Source organism: Epinephelus lanceolatus, chromosome 5 (assembly GCF_041903045.1).
Source record: "Epinephelus lanceolatus isolate andai-2023 chromosome 5, ASM4190304v1, whole genome shotgun sequence".
Classification (NCBI taxonomy): Eukaryota; Metazoa; Chordata; class Actinopteri; order Perciformes; family Serranidae; genus Epinephelus; species Epinephelus lanceolatus.
The window spans coordinates 17476811-17493833 of NC_135738.1; the positions used below are offsets into that span (position 1 = coordinate 17476811).

Consider the following 17023-nt stretch of genomic DNA (forward strand, 5'->3'; position numbering starts at 1 on the left):
CAGCACACTATCACCGTAGCCCAGCCATCTGCTTATTGCAGGCAGTTTGTTGTAATGACTCTTCAGTCTCCTGAGCGGCGACCTCTGAGATGGTGAGGAGAGGAGAGCAATCAAAGCACATTCAGTTCTGCTACAGTCATTTGGCCACTCTCAAAAAGCTATCACAGGGTGCAGCTGTAAACATTTTGCTCCTCAGCACTACCGAGACTCGCAGTCAAAGAGGATAGCAGCTATCAGTCTCTTTCACAGAGGAAGCCCGTGTGAATACACTCCGCAAGCTGAATATAGCGAAGGGGGGGAAAAATACACTGAATAGTCCTTGGAGCTGAATTTGGTCAAAAAACCTTCATTATTCAAAAAGAAAAAAGAAGACTAAAGGCTACGCTCCAGAATTCCCCCAGTCTCTGTTGTCGATGTGCAACAGCCATGCAATTTATGTGTTGATGAGCAAGCCAATAGCTGTTTGTGTTCATTTCTAAAAGGCACACAAAGACACACAAAGAGCAATCCTTTGGAGTGTTTCAGTGATGAATGAGCTTTTGGAATGAGACTATATCTGCTATTTCAGTGACAACTATTTATAATCAGCCCGTGTGTAAACTGAGCCCTTTATCAACACTGTCAGCTGTCTGTATATCTCCTCAACACACAACGACACATTTGGATTGAAGTCACGGCAATAACTGCAAAACATACAGGACTTCCTGCTTCCTGCTTCTGTGCAGAAGCTGTATTATGTCATTAGATAACATCGCCACCTTGTGGACCTTTGTTTGGTTTCTTCTGTGCAGAAAATGCACAGTCAAAAAAAGTCAGGATATCCAAAGATATACTGAAAATATTGAGTAGGCTCATCCTCATGGACAGGGTTTGGCTGGAAGAGTCTTAGTAGATATTTTATTACACCCACTCAGAAGTCTCACCACAGCTGCTGGAGGAATTATGGCTCCCAGAAAGCCAACCACTAGAACTTGTTTTGGGCCTGTCCAAAAGTAAACATTTTCTGGCGTGAGGTGTTTACATAATTAATGACTATATTTTGGACAAACATTATATTTAAGTGAGACAGACTTTATGGAGGGACTTCTACTTTCAACATCCACAAAAATTAACCCTTTGACTTACTTGATTTCTTTGTAAAAACATGGAAAGAGGGCAATAGGCAATGAAATAAGAAATGACCCAAAAAAATTTGGAAAATAAGAAAATATTTATTTTCATAAAACATAAATGTTTATATCTATAAAATAAACACAAATTCAGTAAAAGAAAGAAAGAAAGAAAGAAAGAAAGAAAGAAAATACAAAAAAGGAAATGCCCAGGAAAGAGCAATTTGTGGGACATTTCTTACCGCTTTTCTCATTGCCTTATTTCGTATTATGAAATTATTGTAATGGAAAGAATTACCTACTCAATGAGGCTTCAGGAAATTAAATTTGAGGAAATTTAGATGTGGAAAATGTTTATTTCCCCTTGTTTTGTTTGAATGTGTTTACTTAACTGTCTGTTATTATTATTTTTATTGATATATCTTCAATTAAAACACCCCATATTCTTTGCTTGTGTTTTAAATTACATTGCAAATCTGGAAAAATTGTTAACTCTATAAAATTACTAATGAGGTTGACTGTTGTTATTCAGTGATACCTAATTAAAGGAAAAATGTCTTGTTCATTTCAGAGACTTTGGGATAAAAACAAACACCAAGGCTTTAATTATTACTGAAATACAGAGACTGAGTGTCCCCTCCCTCACATGACTATTTTTGTACCGTGACATGAAATATGAGAAGACATCAGCAAACACGCTCACACACACCAGAAATAAAAACTGGTGCAGAAGATTAAAAAAACACAAACCTTAGTCTCATTCAGTAAACTGAAAACACAGTGTTTGGTCAGTTGGGTTAGTCAGGTTGTGATCTGTCACAAATCCATAGGGGCTGACCAAAGATGTCAACATAACTGGCAGAGACTTATTTAGGGCTGTGGCTCCTCAGATGCTCACCAGCAGCTGTTGTGCATGTGTGTGTGAGCGCATGCGTGTCTGGACTTTCCCTTTCTTCTGATCGGACAAGTTTTGTCTGGTAAGCCAATTCCATTTATTGCTTGGAATAGATCGACCACCTCCAGCTCTTCAACAAAACGAGCCCTTGATACTAAAGCTGAGGAGTAAGAATAGATTTAGAGGTAAAAGCCTATAAATAGCAGGTGGGCTTTGAGTTCCTGCTGCAGAGAGTCTGTTTGAAGTAGGCCTGCAGAAACATTTGTGTGTGTGCTTAAAACTCACTCTACCATATGAAAGAGGAGCATAGCATAGTAGTATATGCTGCATGTAGTTAAGTAGGCAAAGAAGAAAAAAGAAAAGTAATTTTGCATGTTTATTCCCTTCTACTGACACTTGTTTAATGGAGAAATAGAGGGATACGGAAGGATATACTGGAAGTGTGAGGCTTATATATATTCTACATGTCATAAAATACATGCAGCTAATGAAACCTGTTCATCTACTCAGGAAATCACAGTCACCATGACTCTCCAGTGGACGGCTGTGGCTTTCTTCCTCTATGCAGAGATAGCAGTCAACCTCATCTTGTGTATACCCTTCATATCAGCACGGAGGTACCGCAATTTAACACACAAACCCATTTAGCAATACATGTTCAGCTTCCTGTGCAGGAGTTTCATTTGTAAATAAGAAAAATGAAAGTGACACTTCACACACATGACCAGCAGAGTGCATGCATGTCCTTTCTGTGTAGATCTACTGTTATTACGTTCAGTCACAGTGTCCTTTTTTTAACCTGCTTTGTAGATGGCGTTCAGTTTTCGGCTGGAGGATATGGAACTGGTTGACTCCATATTGGAACAAATGCTTCTTTACTATGATCATGGTTCTTATTGTTCTTTTCCTCGGTAAGCAAGTGACAGACATTGAATAACACTATGTAGACCAGCCAGCATCCGTCATGCTTCTGTCCCCCTGCCCACTTCCAGATGCTGTCCGTGAGGTGCAGAAGTACTCAGGTCCCGAGCCCATGCACGACGCCAAGGTGAACCCGAATTTGTACGACAACGTCCACATGAAGCTGTTCAGAGCTCAGAGGAATCTCTACATCTCTGGCTTCTCGCTCTTCCTCTGGCTGTTAGTCTCATTTCTTTTCTATTCTATATAGTATTGTATAGTAACAGAACCATTTCCATTCCACACAACTGCACGCTACACTTTCTGAGCTCCGGTCTTGTCCTGCATTTCTTTTTCTTCCTCCTGCTGTCATCTCTTCCTGACCTGTCACAGTATCATGCGTCGGATTGTCACCCTGCTAAACCAGGTTGCTGTCAGTGTGGAGAACAGTGCAGGTCTGCAGGCACAGATGGACAGTGCTGTCAAAGCAGCCAAACAGCACCAGGACGACAACCTGATGCTCAAACAAGTGAGACTTAATCTGATGACGGGATTGAAACTAATTTCTGTCTTACAGTCTTAAAGCCTGTTCCAAATATTTGTGACTCATGTTGGGTATGTAGATATAAATGCATGCCATACTTTCCACAGAGCTATTTGTGCTATTTGTATTTCTATGTACTCTTTTGGTAATTAAGGAGAATCCTTTGTTCTCAGGCTCTCTTGAATGAGGAAAAAGCCATGTCAGCGAAAAACCAGCAACTGAAGCTGGAGGCTAAGAAGCTGGCAGATCAAGTTAAGGCTGCTGAGGAGGGTGAGTAATCATCGCTTCCTTCGTACAGGATGATCCGCAGTTATACCTTTTTAAACCAGAGAAACATTCTTATAATAACACATTCATGTAAAGCTAGAAAATGAATAGCTGTAGTGCTGTTTGTGTGTGAAGCTGTGCACAAGTCTCAGGCTGAAGTGGAGGCCATGAAGAGGCAGGCCAAAGGTCTGGCACAGGAGTACGACAGACTACTGACGGAACACCATCAGCTCCAGGTAAGACACACCAAATCACAAATACTCACTGTATATTAACCCTGCTAATACTGGAGAAACTCTGTTTTTAATCGTGTTTTTTATCCACAGAATCTCCAGAGTCCTGCAGACAAAAAGGATCAGTAACAACAGGAACACAGTGACAATTGTTTCCAGGATTCTCCTCAACACCTTTTCTTCTCATTATACACCAGAACTGTGTGCTGTGTGCAGGAAGCCACCAGAGGCAATGTTTGTATGATCTTTTATAACTTTCATTTTCCTTTGAAGCTTGAACCGAGGCACAATTTCTTTATTTGATGGGATTAAACAAACAGTAGAGTGCAGTGTATCTGATAAACAGGAGCAGGTCTATTTTCAAATGCTGAAAACATCTTCTCACTAAAGTCTTTATCAGGAACATGAACCATTTATTTTTGCCTGTTACTTATGAGTAATAAAAAGGTACAAATGAATTTGAATTTCGTCTCAGGGGGCTCATGCTTGTTGCTAATGCTAACATTTAATAATGATGAATACCTGACCACATCCTTGAAGTTCATTACACTAAGCTGCAGAGATGGTTCACCGGTTTACTCAGAGATTTCCATAATAGTGTCCTCCTGTGAGCACACAATGACTAATGCATACATGCTGTACTTTAAAGGTCCAGCGTGTTGGATTTAGGGGGATATATTGGCAGAAATAAAATATAATAACTATGTTTTCTTCAGCGTATAATAACCTGAAAGTAAGAATTTTCCTGTTTTCGATACCTTAAAATGAGCCGTTTATATCTTACTTATTACGGAGATTGCCATGTTTTACAGTAGCCCAGAATGGACAAACCAAACACTAGCTCTAGAAATTTGGACAATGAGCTTTTTCCACAAAGGGCTGTCAATTCTGGGACACATTACCAACTGAAATCAAACTGATTACAGATTTAAAATCCTTCACAACAAAAGTCAAGTGCTGGCTAAAAGCAAACCAGAGCTGTAGCCACTCTTAGCTACATGCCCTCAAACTTTTAGGGGTAATAGTGTCAGTGTTTTGGTATACTGTGGTATGCACATGGTGGTATGTCTGTTGTAGTAGATGTATTGTGGGGTTATGTTGTGATGCGTTTGTATTGTGGTATGTGTATTATGTTTTTTGTATTTTATTGTGCCTTCCGTGTTTATAGTGTATTGTGGTTATATGATGTTTTAAACAGTGTCTGTTTAATAACACTTTAGGTCTACATGTAAAAGCCCAACCAGGGACAAGAGCTGAAATTTAGCAATAGCTATAAACTCTCTGTGCAACACATCAGTCTCATATTCTGTATTAGAACTATGTTAAAGTGCATTTTCCCTATCAATAAATAAATAAATAAATAAAATAACAAAGATAGGGTTATTTACGTTTTTGCATTGGCAGCTCCTCTGTGGGAAGAGCGTCACACTGATTTTTTTTTTGTGAAAGTGTTTTATTCACTGTTTTTACTGGTTTTAATCAACAGGTCTATTTATTTCAGACAGGAAGAGACCTCTTACCCCTTTCTGTCTATTAGTAGGAACCTCCTGAACAATTAATACTGAAGGAATTCTAATTGGGAGAAGATTCAGCTGGTTGCAGTTTGCAATCCTCACCACTAGATGCCACTAAAACCCCCAAAAACTTGCACATTGTTCCTTTAAGTCATTGTATTTTTATGGTAGGCATGAGCTCTAATTTATTGCTAACAGCCTTTCACACAGACGACATGTAGATGAATCCTGCCGTTTCGTTTCTTCAGTGAGAGGAGTGCACTTGACTTGATGTGTTCATTTGTTCATTGTCAACATCTATGTTTTAACACAGTGGTTCCCAACTGCTGGGTCCTAGTCCCAAAAGTTGGTCCTGGTCCATTCTGAATGGACCACAAGTGACTCGCAACATGTCAAGTTTGAAAAAACACACTTTACTTTGAAGTACAGTGAATTTCCAGCACCATGCTTTTACTTTGAAGTACCATTTCCTGCTGTAATGGACAGCTACATGAGAGAGACAACAAACTAGCTCAGTGACATGAACAAATGCAAGTATGACACTGTGTGGACGAAGGAGAAATCTGGACCCTGTGGCTGGACTAGCTGGGAACCACTGTTTTAACAGATGTTTAGATTATTACAAATGATGTTAATTATCTGTCTTTGAACTCACTAAGAATCACCAAGAAATGGCTACCACCAGAACACCATGCTGACTTTAAAGGACGCCTTTTTTCGTTTGTTTCTGACACTGCAAGTCACTGCCCAAGTGCCAGATTTCCATGACTTTGGAGTGACACTGGGCTCCCTGGGATGGAAGATCTACCTTCAAACCTTGATGTGTATATTGTGACACACTGATGTTGAGTTGCCTGGCTATTCTTCACATTTTGTAATTTGTTTGGTTGGTATATGACAAAGGCACGAGCATGAAAAATAAACATAACCCCAGATAGTGTGTTTCTCAGTGTCATACTGCGATCAATCATGGAGCCACTGAAAAGGCTGGTGCCACACTGACACAAAAAGGTTTCATCTTTCTGAAGGAATGCCTTTTGTTACATCTGGACAGGAAGTGGTATTTTCCCCTCTGTGTGCCAACAGGCAGCTGTTGCACTTGTGTTGCCTGCTGCTTGTTGACCTTATTTTTCCTTACACAGAAAACACATACCTTGCCACAGTGTACAGTGGCCACGTTTAAAGCTCCTCCAATACAGTGGAGTTTAACCATCTTATTGAAGCACCTTAATATATGAATGCAAAATATAATTTCAGCAAGTTTAATCATAAAAACCAAGACCAACATAGAAAATACAGCACAATTACATTGTTTTTTTTCTACAAAATTCTTCCAGCCATGAAAAAACACAAACACATAAACTTATACATCCCAGAAATTGTCTTTTTTTTTAATGACTCATCATCTACACAAATCCTGTACAAATATATACTCTGTGTGCTATGAAAAAGTGTCCACAGTGTGTGTTCTTCTATACGAACTGAGTCAGAAGAGACCGAAGTTGTGCTGAAGCTCACAAGCGGGTCTCTCTGTCAGGATTGCAGTCCAAGGCCAGTATAAACTGCTCACAGTGTATGGAGCTGTCCTCCTCTTTCCTTAGTGACTCCAGCTCTGCACTCCCGTTGGTCAGAGCGTTTTTCTCCTCCCTCTTGATATGTCTTTTCAGTGAAGCAAAGCCTGAAATACAAAGGAAGAAGGAGACTGTCCTTAAGCCCAGTGTCAGGCCCAGGTACACCATCCTGCAGAGAGAGGAAAGCAAGACTGTTAGGGGACAAACTGGGAAAGAGTCAAGCATTGTATTAGCATTAAGAGTCTAACAACAACAACATGGTCCCTCTATTTTCATCCGTCTAATAATTTGGTCAATGAGCATTGCAGCTAGCTTGCGTATAGACATTTTGTCTTATTTCTAAGTGAACTCAAGGCCCCAGTAATTACCTGTACGCTGAGGTGTTATATATTCTGCATGCTCCTTTTCCTCCACACATCTTGTTTCCCCATTTGAGGCAGGTTGTGTCGATTATGGCTCCAAAGTATATCGGGGCAGGTATTCCAGCTGTTGTGCAATTCAAAATAACTTAGTACTCCAAAAAAAAGACCACATAAATGGTTACTTCAAGATGAGATAGCAAGATGAGAGATTTTTGTACTTAATATAATCGTTCTAATTAATTAAAAATATGTGCTCACATAGGATCCTTAAAAATATCTACACCATATATCAGCTTCAAGCAATAATTTGTTTCCAAACACACACCCACAGACATTATTCCAGTAATCTGCTCACTCTAACACACAGTACGCTGAATGTCAGCTCTTAGGAGATTTCCATGTGTTTGACATTCACAGGAACTAGACAGTAACGTACAGAATACCAAAGATGCTTCTCACCAAGGGTGCGAGTGGCCAGCGTGTAGATTCCAAGAGCGAGGGATTTCAGCTCAGGTTTAATGCACCTATAGAGACAAGACTGCGGCGTTAAAGGGACAGTTCACCCCAAAATTAACAAGACATATTTCCCCTCTTACCTGTGGTTCTCTTTATCAGTCTAAATGTTTTTGGTGTGAGTTGCAGAGTGTTGGAGATATCGGCCGTGGAGATGTCTGCCTTCTCTCGATTACAATGGAACTAGATGGCACTCAGCTTGTGGTCCTCAAAGCGCCAAAAAATACACGTCATCAGCAATGTGTCTTTCCAGAAATCATGATCTGGTTACACAAAATAATCCACAGACCTTGTTGTGAGCAGTTTTATGTGGGAACTATTTTCTTTCTACTGAACTACACCCACCATCTGAATCACAGCACAGAAGGCAGTGTGCATCTACTCATGGATGAGAGGTTCATGTCTTGACAGCGCAAGATGAAAACAATAATGGCCCCCTTTTTGGCTGAGCTGTAACGTTAGCTGGCTCAGTGGTGCTAGGTGAGCTAGCAGTAGATGAGTGTTTTTCAAATGTATTTTTGGTGCTTTGAGCACCACAAGCTGAGTGCTATTTCCTGCCGGTTCCATTTCATTCAAGAGATGGAAACATCAACACTCAGCAACTCACACTAAAACAATAAAAATGATGATAATGATAAATAGCACAATAGCTAAGAGGAAAAATAAGTATGTTTGACTTTAGAGTGAAATGTGTCTTTAAGGTAAAAGAGTTGAAAAATGCTAAAAGTTATGCTAAAAGTTATTTCTGACATATGATGACACTGTATCATATGTAAGTGATGATTTGTTCTGTTAAGAGCAGGATGTCTAATATGTTTAAGAATGAGAACATGATGTATTGCTCCAACAACAGGCTGCACGTGGACTGAGTCCAGTGATCCCACAGAGGGGCTGTCGACAGACCTGACAAGCAGCATGAAGCCGGGTGTTCCCCCGAGAGAGATGATGAAGGAGCTGAGGACGGACAGAGCCAGGAAGTAAGGAAAGATTTTGTCACAGCTGTTTCCGCGTGGACACTGGCCCAGAGTGGCCGTCAGGTTGCCCAGCTGGGTGTCGGCCAGAGCTACACACCTGCAACTGTCAAACACCTAACAAAGAAGAAAAGTTTATGAATGATAGAAACACTTGTCCTGTAGGTCAGGGATACTCAACGTGCTTTGACTGGGGGCCACTTCTGCAAAATGACAGGAGGTCAGGGGCCGGTCACAGAAGCCCCACACAGGGCAGGTTTACACAGGGGTGTTCCTAGGATTTGAGGATATAGGACCTCTGTTGGGGGCACCCTGGCACCTTATTTCTATTAAAAGTGCAAAAACATTCCCATTGTGAATTAACTTATTTTCATTGTGAATTAGAAAATGTTGACGAGCCACATGGCACCCTGTCACAGGCCAGATTTGGCCCACGAGACTCTGGTTGAGTATCACTGCTGTAGGTGGACAGTCATGCCAATATAACTGAAATGCCACATGCTACTGTGCAGATATTGATCATTATATAAATGAAACACAGCAATTAAGCCTAAATATTAAAGGAATACTTCAATTAAAAAAAAACAATTTGTACATTAATTAATCACCAGTGATACTTTCAATTTGTGAGTACAACTTTTTCTCGCATGCCTTCACAGTGAAGGAAGAATTCAAAAACTGAGATTTTTTTTTGATGAATCAGAGTAAATGGGGGGCATGTTCAACAGCAGCAAAACTAAATCAAAACATCCAGTTACAAACTCACAATTTGCGCAGTACAATCCCAATCTCATTAATCTAGCCATATGCCCACGGCTCACAGTTTTCACACGGAGGAGTATTATGTCTGGGTGAGTGTGTGCATTTGAACGCTGCTCAATGATATCTCGCTTGCCCAGGTGCGACACCCGTATGTGGAAGTGTTTCAAATAGTAAGATTTTGGTGACAGTGTGTGTGTTTGGGAAGTACCTAACATACAGCTGGATAAATGAGCCATGGATTACACTGCAAGAGTTGTGTGGGAGTTCGCCTTCATCTATCCAATGAAAACTTAAGATTTATCCAAGGACAGATCCCTTATGCAACAGATGCATAATCCAAAATCTTCAGACATCGATATTTAATACATTTTCTATGGTTTTTGGAGTCAAATTTATCCCTTCCAGAGAACACACCTCTTCCTAAACACTATTCGAATGCTATTGCCTTTGCCTCCTTAATAGCTAGACACCTTATACTATGAAGTGGAAGCAGGAGGTGCCTCCAACACATGTCATGTGGGCTAGTGATCTTATGAGTTTTCTACACTTGGAGAAAATAAGGTGTACACTGGGTGGCTCTACAGGTAAGTTTTACAGGACATGGCAACCATTTCTGACATACTGTATATGAAAACACTAAAACTGTGTGATATTCCATATTTGATTCTTACTTATTGGCTATAGACAACTGTGACTGATATTTTTCAATCACAGTTGATGTACATTGCTGTCTCCTTATGTATCAAATGTGTATCTGCCCATGTATATACATATATATACTACCATTTTAGTTTTCATTTTAGTTTTATCCAGTTTTGTTGTGTGAGAGTTTATAAACAGATATTTTGATATAGTTTTGCTGTTGTTAAATGTGTCCCCCTTTAACTTCAATTCATCAAGAGTTTTCTCATTTTTGGATTTGTTGGTGAAATGGTGATTTTGTATGTGAACTGAAGTATTCCTTAAAACTGTGTTTGTTAGTCAACAGAGAAACAACTGAGAAATATAGGTGTGTCATGAAGTCAGTGATGTCTGACCGTATTTCTACCAGAGCCAGAGGAGGAGGTGCATCCAGCCAGGCATGGGGACACGTAGGTGATCCCGTTCTCTCCACACACGGGGTCCCACTCCTTTCTGGAGCACAGGCAACCCGAATTACAGTCAGAGGAAAGAGTCTGCTCCTGATAAGACAAGCCTTCCACTCTGCATGTGAGAATATACATACATTATTGACAGCTCATATAAAAAAATGATCAAATAAGAAGCAAGGACTCTTAGTGTGCATGGGATATGACAAAAGAGACAAAGAAAGGCAACAATACAAGGCACACAATACAGAAGAAACTCTAGGATGTGTGTTAGCTGAAGTGTTATCTGGTAGAATTTCCTTGAATCTAAACCCAGCTCCTTCTTCTGATTGTTACCTATTCCACTAAGACACGAGGGAAATGTATCCAGACATCACTTACCCTGTATATGAGACTGTGATGCCTGCCACCTTGGAGTTCTCACAGCCCATGGCTAAGAAAAAGAGCGACAGGAAGTATCCCAGCAGCGAGGTCCCAAAGGCAAATTTAGCCGCTCCCATGATACCCAGTTTGTACTTCTTCATGACAACCCCTCCTGAGAACATCCCAAGAGCCACAGCCGGGATGTTGATCATGCCTGGGCAAACCGCAGAATACAACAGATTCTTAAAGGGAGAGCAGATCAGGAGACAACATGGACAAGCAACATCAGACAGCAACACTGCGCCCCAAACGGAGCCTCAAAGTCAGAGCGCTCTTCATAAGAAAGCTGTCTCATTTATATTTCATGTAAAGTGTACTGAAGTCATGTTGTAAAAGATGAAACTGATTGTAGAGAGGATGAGAAATGCATCTCTCATCATCCAACACCCTCTTCACTCATTCTGTTATTTGGAGGAAAAGAGCTGTTATTGCACTGTCTCCAGTCCCATCACGCTGACCTCATAATTGGTCTCATTAATCTGTGTGCTTTTTAAAATAATCGCCAAATTGTCACTTCAGAATGTCCAACGATTTTCAGTAAACCTGGCTGTCGTTTGGAGGCTGCAGCGTTTACTTAAGAGGGATGTGGGAGTTGGAGCATAAAAAATTCATCAAAAGCTGGCTCATGAAACTCTTATGATGACCATCCAGCTCACATCACTTTGCATCCTTAAATACTTTCCTTTCACAGCGAAGCAGCGCAGGCTTTGAACAAGCATGTAACTCATCTACTAAAGATAAAATGACCAGACAAAAATCACCCAAACAAGGTAGACATCATGAATCATCAAAGCAGTCTGCTCACCCATGAGGAAATTGGCCTTTGATGCCGACTGGCCGTAGTGTTGCTCGATGTATTTGGGTTTGTAGGTGACCATCCCGATGAGAGAGTTGAACTGGATGATGGTCACGCATAAAAACGTGATGTACACGGGATTTCCGAGCAGGCTCTTCAGTGTGGGCAGAAATTCTGTGTGGGAAAGTTTATGAAGACCACTTTTTGTCTTTTCATAATTCATAGATCACTGTTACAACAACTATACAAACATGCTTAAAATGACATTTGTATAATTATATAGCTCATGGATCTGGGGACAATTTAAAGGTTCTGTATGTAACTTTCAGAAAATTCTTCACTGAACTGCAGTCAGCATCAGTGGTGTAGTCGAGGGTATACGCAGGTAAATGGGGTGTGCCCACCTCATTTTCTGGCCATCTGCAGTGTACCCATTTATCAGCCAAAAAGCCACTGGAATATATAGGAGAATATACCCAATTCCTTGCAGTGTTGGTCAAGTTACTCTCAAAGTGTAATATATTACATATTACTAGTTACCTCCATTTGAAAGTAATAACTTACTTTACAATATCACTCTCTGTGTAGAGTAATAAGTTACTCATGACACTGCTTTTATGTTACTTTCACCAAAATGACCTCAGAAGAACTAACAGGCATTTTAAATGGATGAGGGTCATGGTGTTTCACAGCAGGTAACCAAAGCACAGAAGCCCCAGTTTATTAGAGGTCATTTCAAATCCAGTGCTGTACAGGTCTGACCATTCACATACAGTGGTTACAACTTTGTATTAAAATGACAAAAATTATTTATTTTTTTCAGGCAGAGGATCAAGGTCTAATAATTATGAGATATGGATAAATATTTGTGGGCATCTGATATAAAACACAATAAGCAAATGTTGAGGTTAGCAAAACAAATTGACTGGTGTGTGAGTCAATCACTATGACGAGCCCAAATTAATACACCGGAGCTAGAAGAACCACCTGCCAGTTTCTGGTGTATCAGTAAGCTACAGCAGCACTGGTGAGTTATGCACAAGAATGGGATGTGTGCCTGCGTTGCTCTGCAGTTGTAGGGGATGTGAATGGAAACACATTCAACATATAGGCTACTAAAGCCCTGTTTCCATCGAGTGGTATGGTTGTGGATGGTACCAATGGAACTGTTCTGTACTGTCCCCATTTTTGGTCCCCCCTCTGTTGGGGTACCCAGCACACAGATCTGGTACTAAAAGGTGGAGCTGTGAACACTGCAGTCTGTTGATTGGTCAATAGAGGACAGTCACTCTGCTCAGGGCTGAGTTGTGGCTGGTTTTAAGGCTCATGTAACCACTGTTCATACCGTGGAGAGTTTTATTAGACTCATTGTTATCAGCAGCACCCTTCTATGATGTAGTTTGTAGAGACCATAGACTGTATAAATAAGGTAGTGACATGACAATCCAGAACAACATTCTGGAGATGTTTTTTCCAATGGCGCATTGGCGGCAGTGGAGTGGTGTGGATAAATCAAAAATGAAAGCAATAAACAGTTTAGTTCACGTAGTAATACATTATGTGACACTGTAAATGTAATAATATTACCCAACATTCTGTTGGTATCATGTTGACTTCATACGGATTACCATTACTCAACATTCAAATTTTCCAACCATACAGGCTGGTGTGACTTTAATCATACCTTTGACCATCTGATGTAAATTAGCTGGCTCCTCAGGTCTGAACTTGTGCTCCATGGTCGGAGAGTCTTTGATAAACCTGGTTTGCTCTGGAGTACAGCTGGTATCGTGTTTGTCCACGGGCATGGGCAGTGATTTAGGCAGGAACCAGAAAGGAACGGCAGACATGAGGGTGATGGTGCCCGCGATGAGGTAGCCCAGCCACCATGCTCCCACCCAGCGGGCATCACCAGGGGTAATCGTCACCGTCTCTGTGAAGCGATAAGAGCCTTACTTACTTAGCCTTCCGCTCATCTGTAGTGCTATTTATCAATCTAGATTGTTTTGGTGTGAGATGCTGAGTGCTGGATATATCAGCTATAGAGATGTCTGCCTTCTCTTGAATATAATGGAACTAAATGGAACTCAGCTTGTGGTGCTCACTTCCTTCTACGCGGTGCTAAGGTTGGTGGCTTTAGTTTGGTAGGAAGAAAATAGTTCCTAGATGAAACTGCTCACAACAAAGTCTGTGGACTATCTTGAGTAACCAGGTCATGATTTCTGTTAAGAGACATTGCTGTTGAGTTTTTCTAATGTAGTTTTCTGGTGCGTTGAGCACCACAAGCTGAGTGCCATCTAGTTCCATTATATTGGAGAGAAGGCAGACATCTTTATGACAGATATCTCTAACACTCTGCAACTCACGCCAAAACAATCTAGACTGATAAATAGCACTACAGGTGAGAGGAAAAATATGTCTTGTTGATTTTGGGGTGAACTGTCCCTTTACAATTTAGGGCTGTGTTAAATGTTCAAAGGAAACATTTCAGAACATGATGAGATGCCTCCTGACTCGTATTGTATTTACAACACACTTCAAAGTGTTTGCTTCCCTATCAGATCACACTGTATCACAGGATTTACTCTGCCCTAATTTATTTCCTCTTAGCAGGTGTGTTGTGTCTTGCACAGCTTTAACACCGTTGTGTACGACAGCCAGTTTCCACATCCAAGTCTCCACAGAGGAGTGTGAGCGCATGATAAACTGCAACAACAATTCACAAAGCACGACATTGTTATTTAATTAGTCATAGTTCATTAGTCAGATGACAGCTTACTCACCCATGTCCACATAGCCGATGTCAACGTAGATCTTGGCACACAGCGACCCCAGCAGGTATCCAAAAACAGGACCGATGATTGATATGGTTTGGACACATCCTAGAGTACACAACAAAGAAATGTTTTTTTATTTAACCAACTTCAACATCTAACATACAAATACAGCATCCTATGTTGGGCTAAATACAGCATTTTACAGATGTTTGAGATTTCTTTTTATTTTGTATTTACTGTAACACATTCCATTGAAAAATACATTCACTGGCCACTTTATTAGGTACACCTGTTCAACTCCTCACTAACACAGTCAATCACGTGGCAGCAACTCAATGCATTTAGGCATGTAGACATGGTCAAGATGCCCTGCTGAAGTTCAAACTGAGCATCAGAACAAAGAACACAGGTGATTTAAGTGACTTTGAACGTGGCATGGTTGTTGGTGCCAGACGGGCTGGTCTGTCAGAAACTGCTGGTCTACTGGGATTTTCACACACAGCCATCTCTAGGGTTTACAGAGGATGGTCCCGAAAAGAGAAAATATCCAGTGAGCGGCAGTTCTCTGATACCACACATTAAAACCAAGTTCTGCAGAAGACCATCTCTGAAGCAACAACACGTCCAACCTTGAAGCAGATGGGCTACAGCAGCAGAAGACCACATCAGGTGCCACTCCTGTCAGCTAACAACAGGAAACTGAGGCTACAGTTCACACAGGCTCACCAAAACTGGACAATAGAAGATTGGAAAAACGTTGCCTGGTCTGATGAGTCTGGATTTCTGCTGCCACATTCAGATGGTAGGGTCAGAATTTGGTGTAAACAACATGAAAGCATGGATCCATCCTGCCTTGTATCAACAGTTCAGGCTGGTGGTGGTGGTGTAATGGTGTGGGGGAGATTTTCTTGGCACACTTTGGGCCCCTTAGTACCAACTGAGCATGGTTTAAACACCACAGCCTACCTGAGTATTGTTGCTGACCGTGTCCATCCCTTTATGACCACAGTGTACCCATCTTCTGATGGCTACTTCCAGCAGGATAACGCACCATGTCACAAACTTCAAATCATCTCAAATTGGTTTCTTGAACATGACAATGAGCTCACTGTACTCCAATGGCCTCCACAGTCACCAGATCTCAATCCAATAGAGCACCTTTGGGATGTGGTGGAACGAGAGATTCGCATCATGGATGTGCAGCCAACAAATCTGCAGCAACTGTGTGATGCTATCATGTCAATATGGACCAAAATCTCTGAGGAATGTTTCCAGCACCTTGTTGAATCTATGCCACCAAGAATTAAGGCAGTTCTGAAGGCAAAAGGGGTCCAAGCTGGTACCAGCAAGGTGTACCTAATAAAGTGGCCGGTGAGTGTACAGTTAATTTAAGTCTTTCTATTTGTTTAGTAAAAGCCTGCATGTATTAAACATGTAGTCCTCTACTTCCAGTAGATCCTCAGTATATCCTTTATACCTGTCATTACTACATTATCTGGGTACAAAACCCTTTTATTAAACAATACAAATGTAAAGAAAATCTTCCTAAATGAATTACATAGAAAATGAAGTGACCTTAGTCTGGGTACCATGCAAAGCTACAAACATAGCCAGTAAGTGAGGTGTATTACCAATATAGAGGGCAGCATTCTCTGACTGTGCATAATCATCAATGTAGGAGATTCCCAAAGGCTGTACTGGAGTCTCTCCGATCCCCCGCAGGACATTACCCAGAAACACATAGATCCACATTGAAACACTGGACTCTCGCTCACAGCCTGCAGTTCAAAATGAAATAGGAGAAAGGAAATAAGCATTTATAATTCAATGAATGCATGAATTCAATGCAGTGACTAGTTTACTGTGATTGTCTACATTATCTGGCTGCCTGGCAATGTCTCTTTTAAAACATACGCATGTAAGTCCCAAAACTGAACAAACGATACCAAAAGTAGTATTGGGGAAAAAAAATGGACCATATTCACAAATTGTGAACAAAGAAAAAGGCAGTTTGGGTTGTTTTTTTGTGAGTAAGCACATTACTCTTAATCTTACCTCTGGAGGACAATATAGAGGGTCTGTCACCTGCCCTGGTGGACTCAGGTGAGCTTGCTGGACATGGAGAGAGGTTATTGGTTGAATTCACTGACCATCTAACTGATGTTTCGATCTTATAGCTGCGTACAAAATACCAATGTGACTGTTAAACAAGGGAAGGGAGAAAGCATCAGGTATCGTTAGATACTCACAATGTGAATCACAAATGCAAACATCATTTTCAAAGTTATGGTGCATGAA

At 40.9% G+C, this 17023-nt stretch overlaps 2 protein-coding genes across 6 annotated transcripts in view; one reads left to right on the forward strand and one right to left on the reverse strand.

Moving 5' to 3' along the window:
- The first annotated feature begins 940 nt into the window (after positions 1-940).
- On the forward strand, positions 941-5321 carry bcap29 (B cell receptor associated protein 29). 3 transcript variants are annotated; one of them, XM_033634234.2, is made up of 8 exons: positions 941-2086; positions 2515-2621; positions 2815-2915; positions 2997-3144; positions 3298-3433; positions 3622-3718; positions 3851-3951; positions 4042-5321. In XM_033634234.2, exons 2-8 carry the CDS (start codon positions 2530-2532, stop codon positions 4075-4077), a joined length of 711 nt encoding a protein of 236 aa, XP_033490125.1. In that variant the 5' UTR covers positions 941-2086; positions 2515-2529; the 3' UTR covers positions 4078-5321. The 3 variants fall into 3 exon arrangements, with proteins under 3 accessions (XP_033490125.1, XP_033490126.1, XP_033490127.1); XM_033634235.2 differs by having other exon boundaries at positions 2074-2189; XM_033634236.2 differs by lacking the exon at positions 941-2086 and adding an exon at positions 2254-2366.
- A 1389-nt stretch (positions 5322-6710) lies between these two features.
- slco1c1 (solute carrier organic anion transporter family, member 1C1) overlaps positions 6711-17023 on the reverse strand; it is a 32050-nt gene continuing 21737 nt past the window's right edge. For 2 of the 3 annotated variants that reach the window (XM_033634209.2, XM_033634208.2), the window contains exons 5-15: positions 16781-16902; positions 16357-16503; positions 14732-14830; positions 13633-13881; positions 11958-12122; positions 11111-11306; positions 10679-10844; positions 8812-8996; positions 7855-7919; positions 7402-7519; positions 6711-7202 (exon numbers count right to left, since the gene is read on the reverse strand). In XM_033634209.2, coding sequence (XP_033490100.1) covers positions 6977-7202; positions 7402-7519; positions 7855-7919; positions 8812-8996; positions 10679-10844; positions 11111-11306; positions 11958-12122; positions 13633-13881; positions 14732-14830; positions 16357-16503; positions 16781-16902 — 1738 coding nt within the window. In that variant the 3' untranslated portion in view covers positions 6711-6976. Of the gene's footprint in view, positions 7203-7401; positions 7548-7854; positions 7920-8811; positions 8997-10678; positions 10845-11110; positions 11307-11957; positions 12123-13632; positions 13882-14731; positions 14831-16356; positions 16504-16780; positions 16903-17023 lie in introns of all 3 variants that reach the window. The other variant, XM_033634211.2, reaches the window with a different exon arrangement.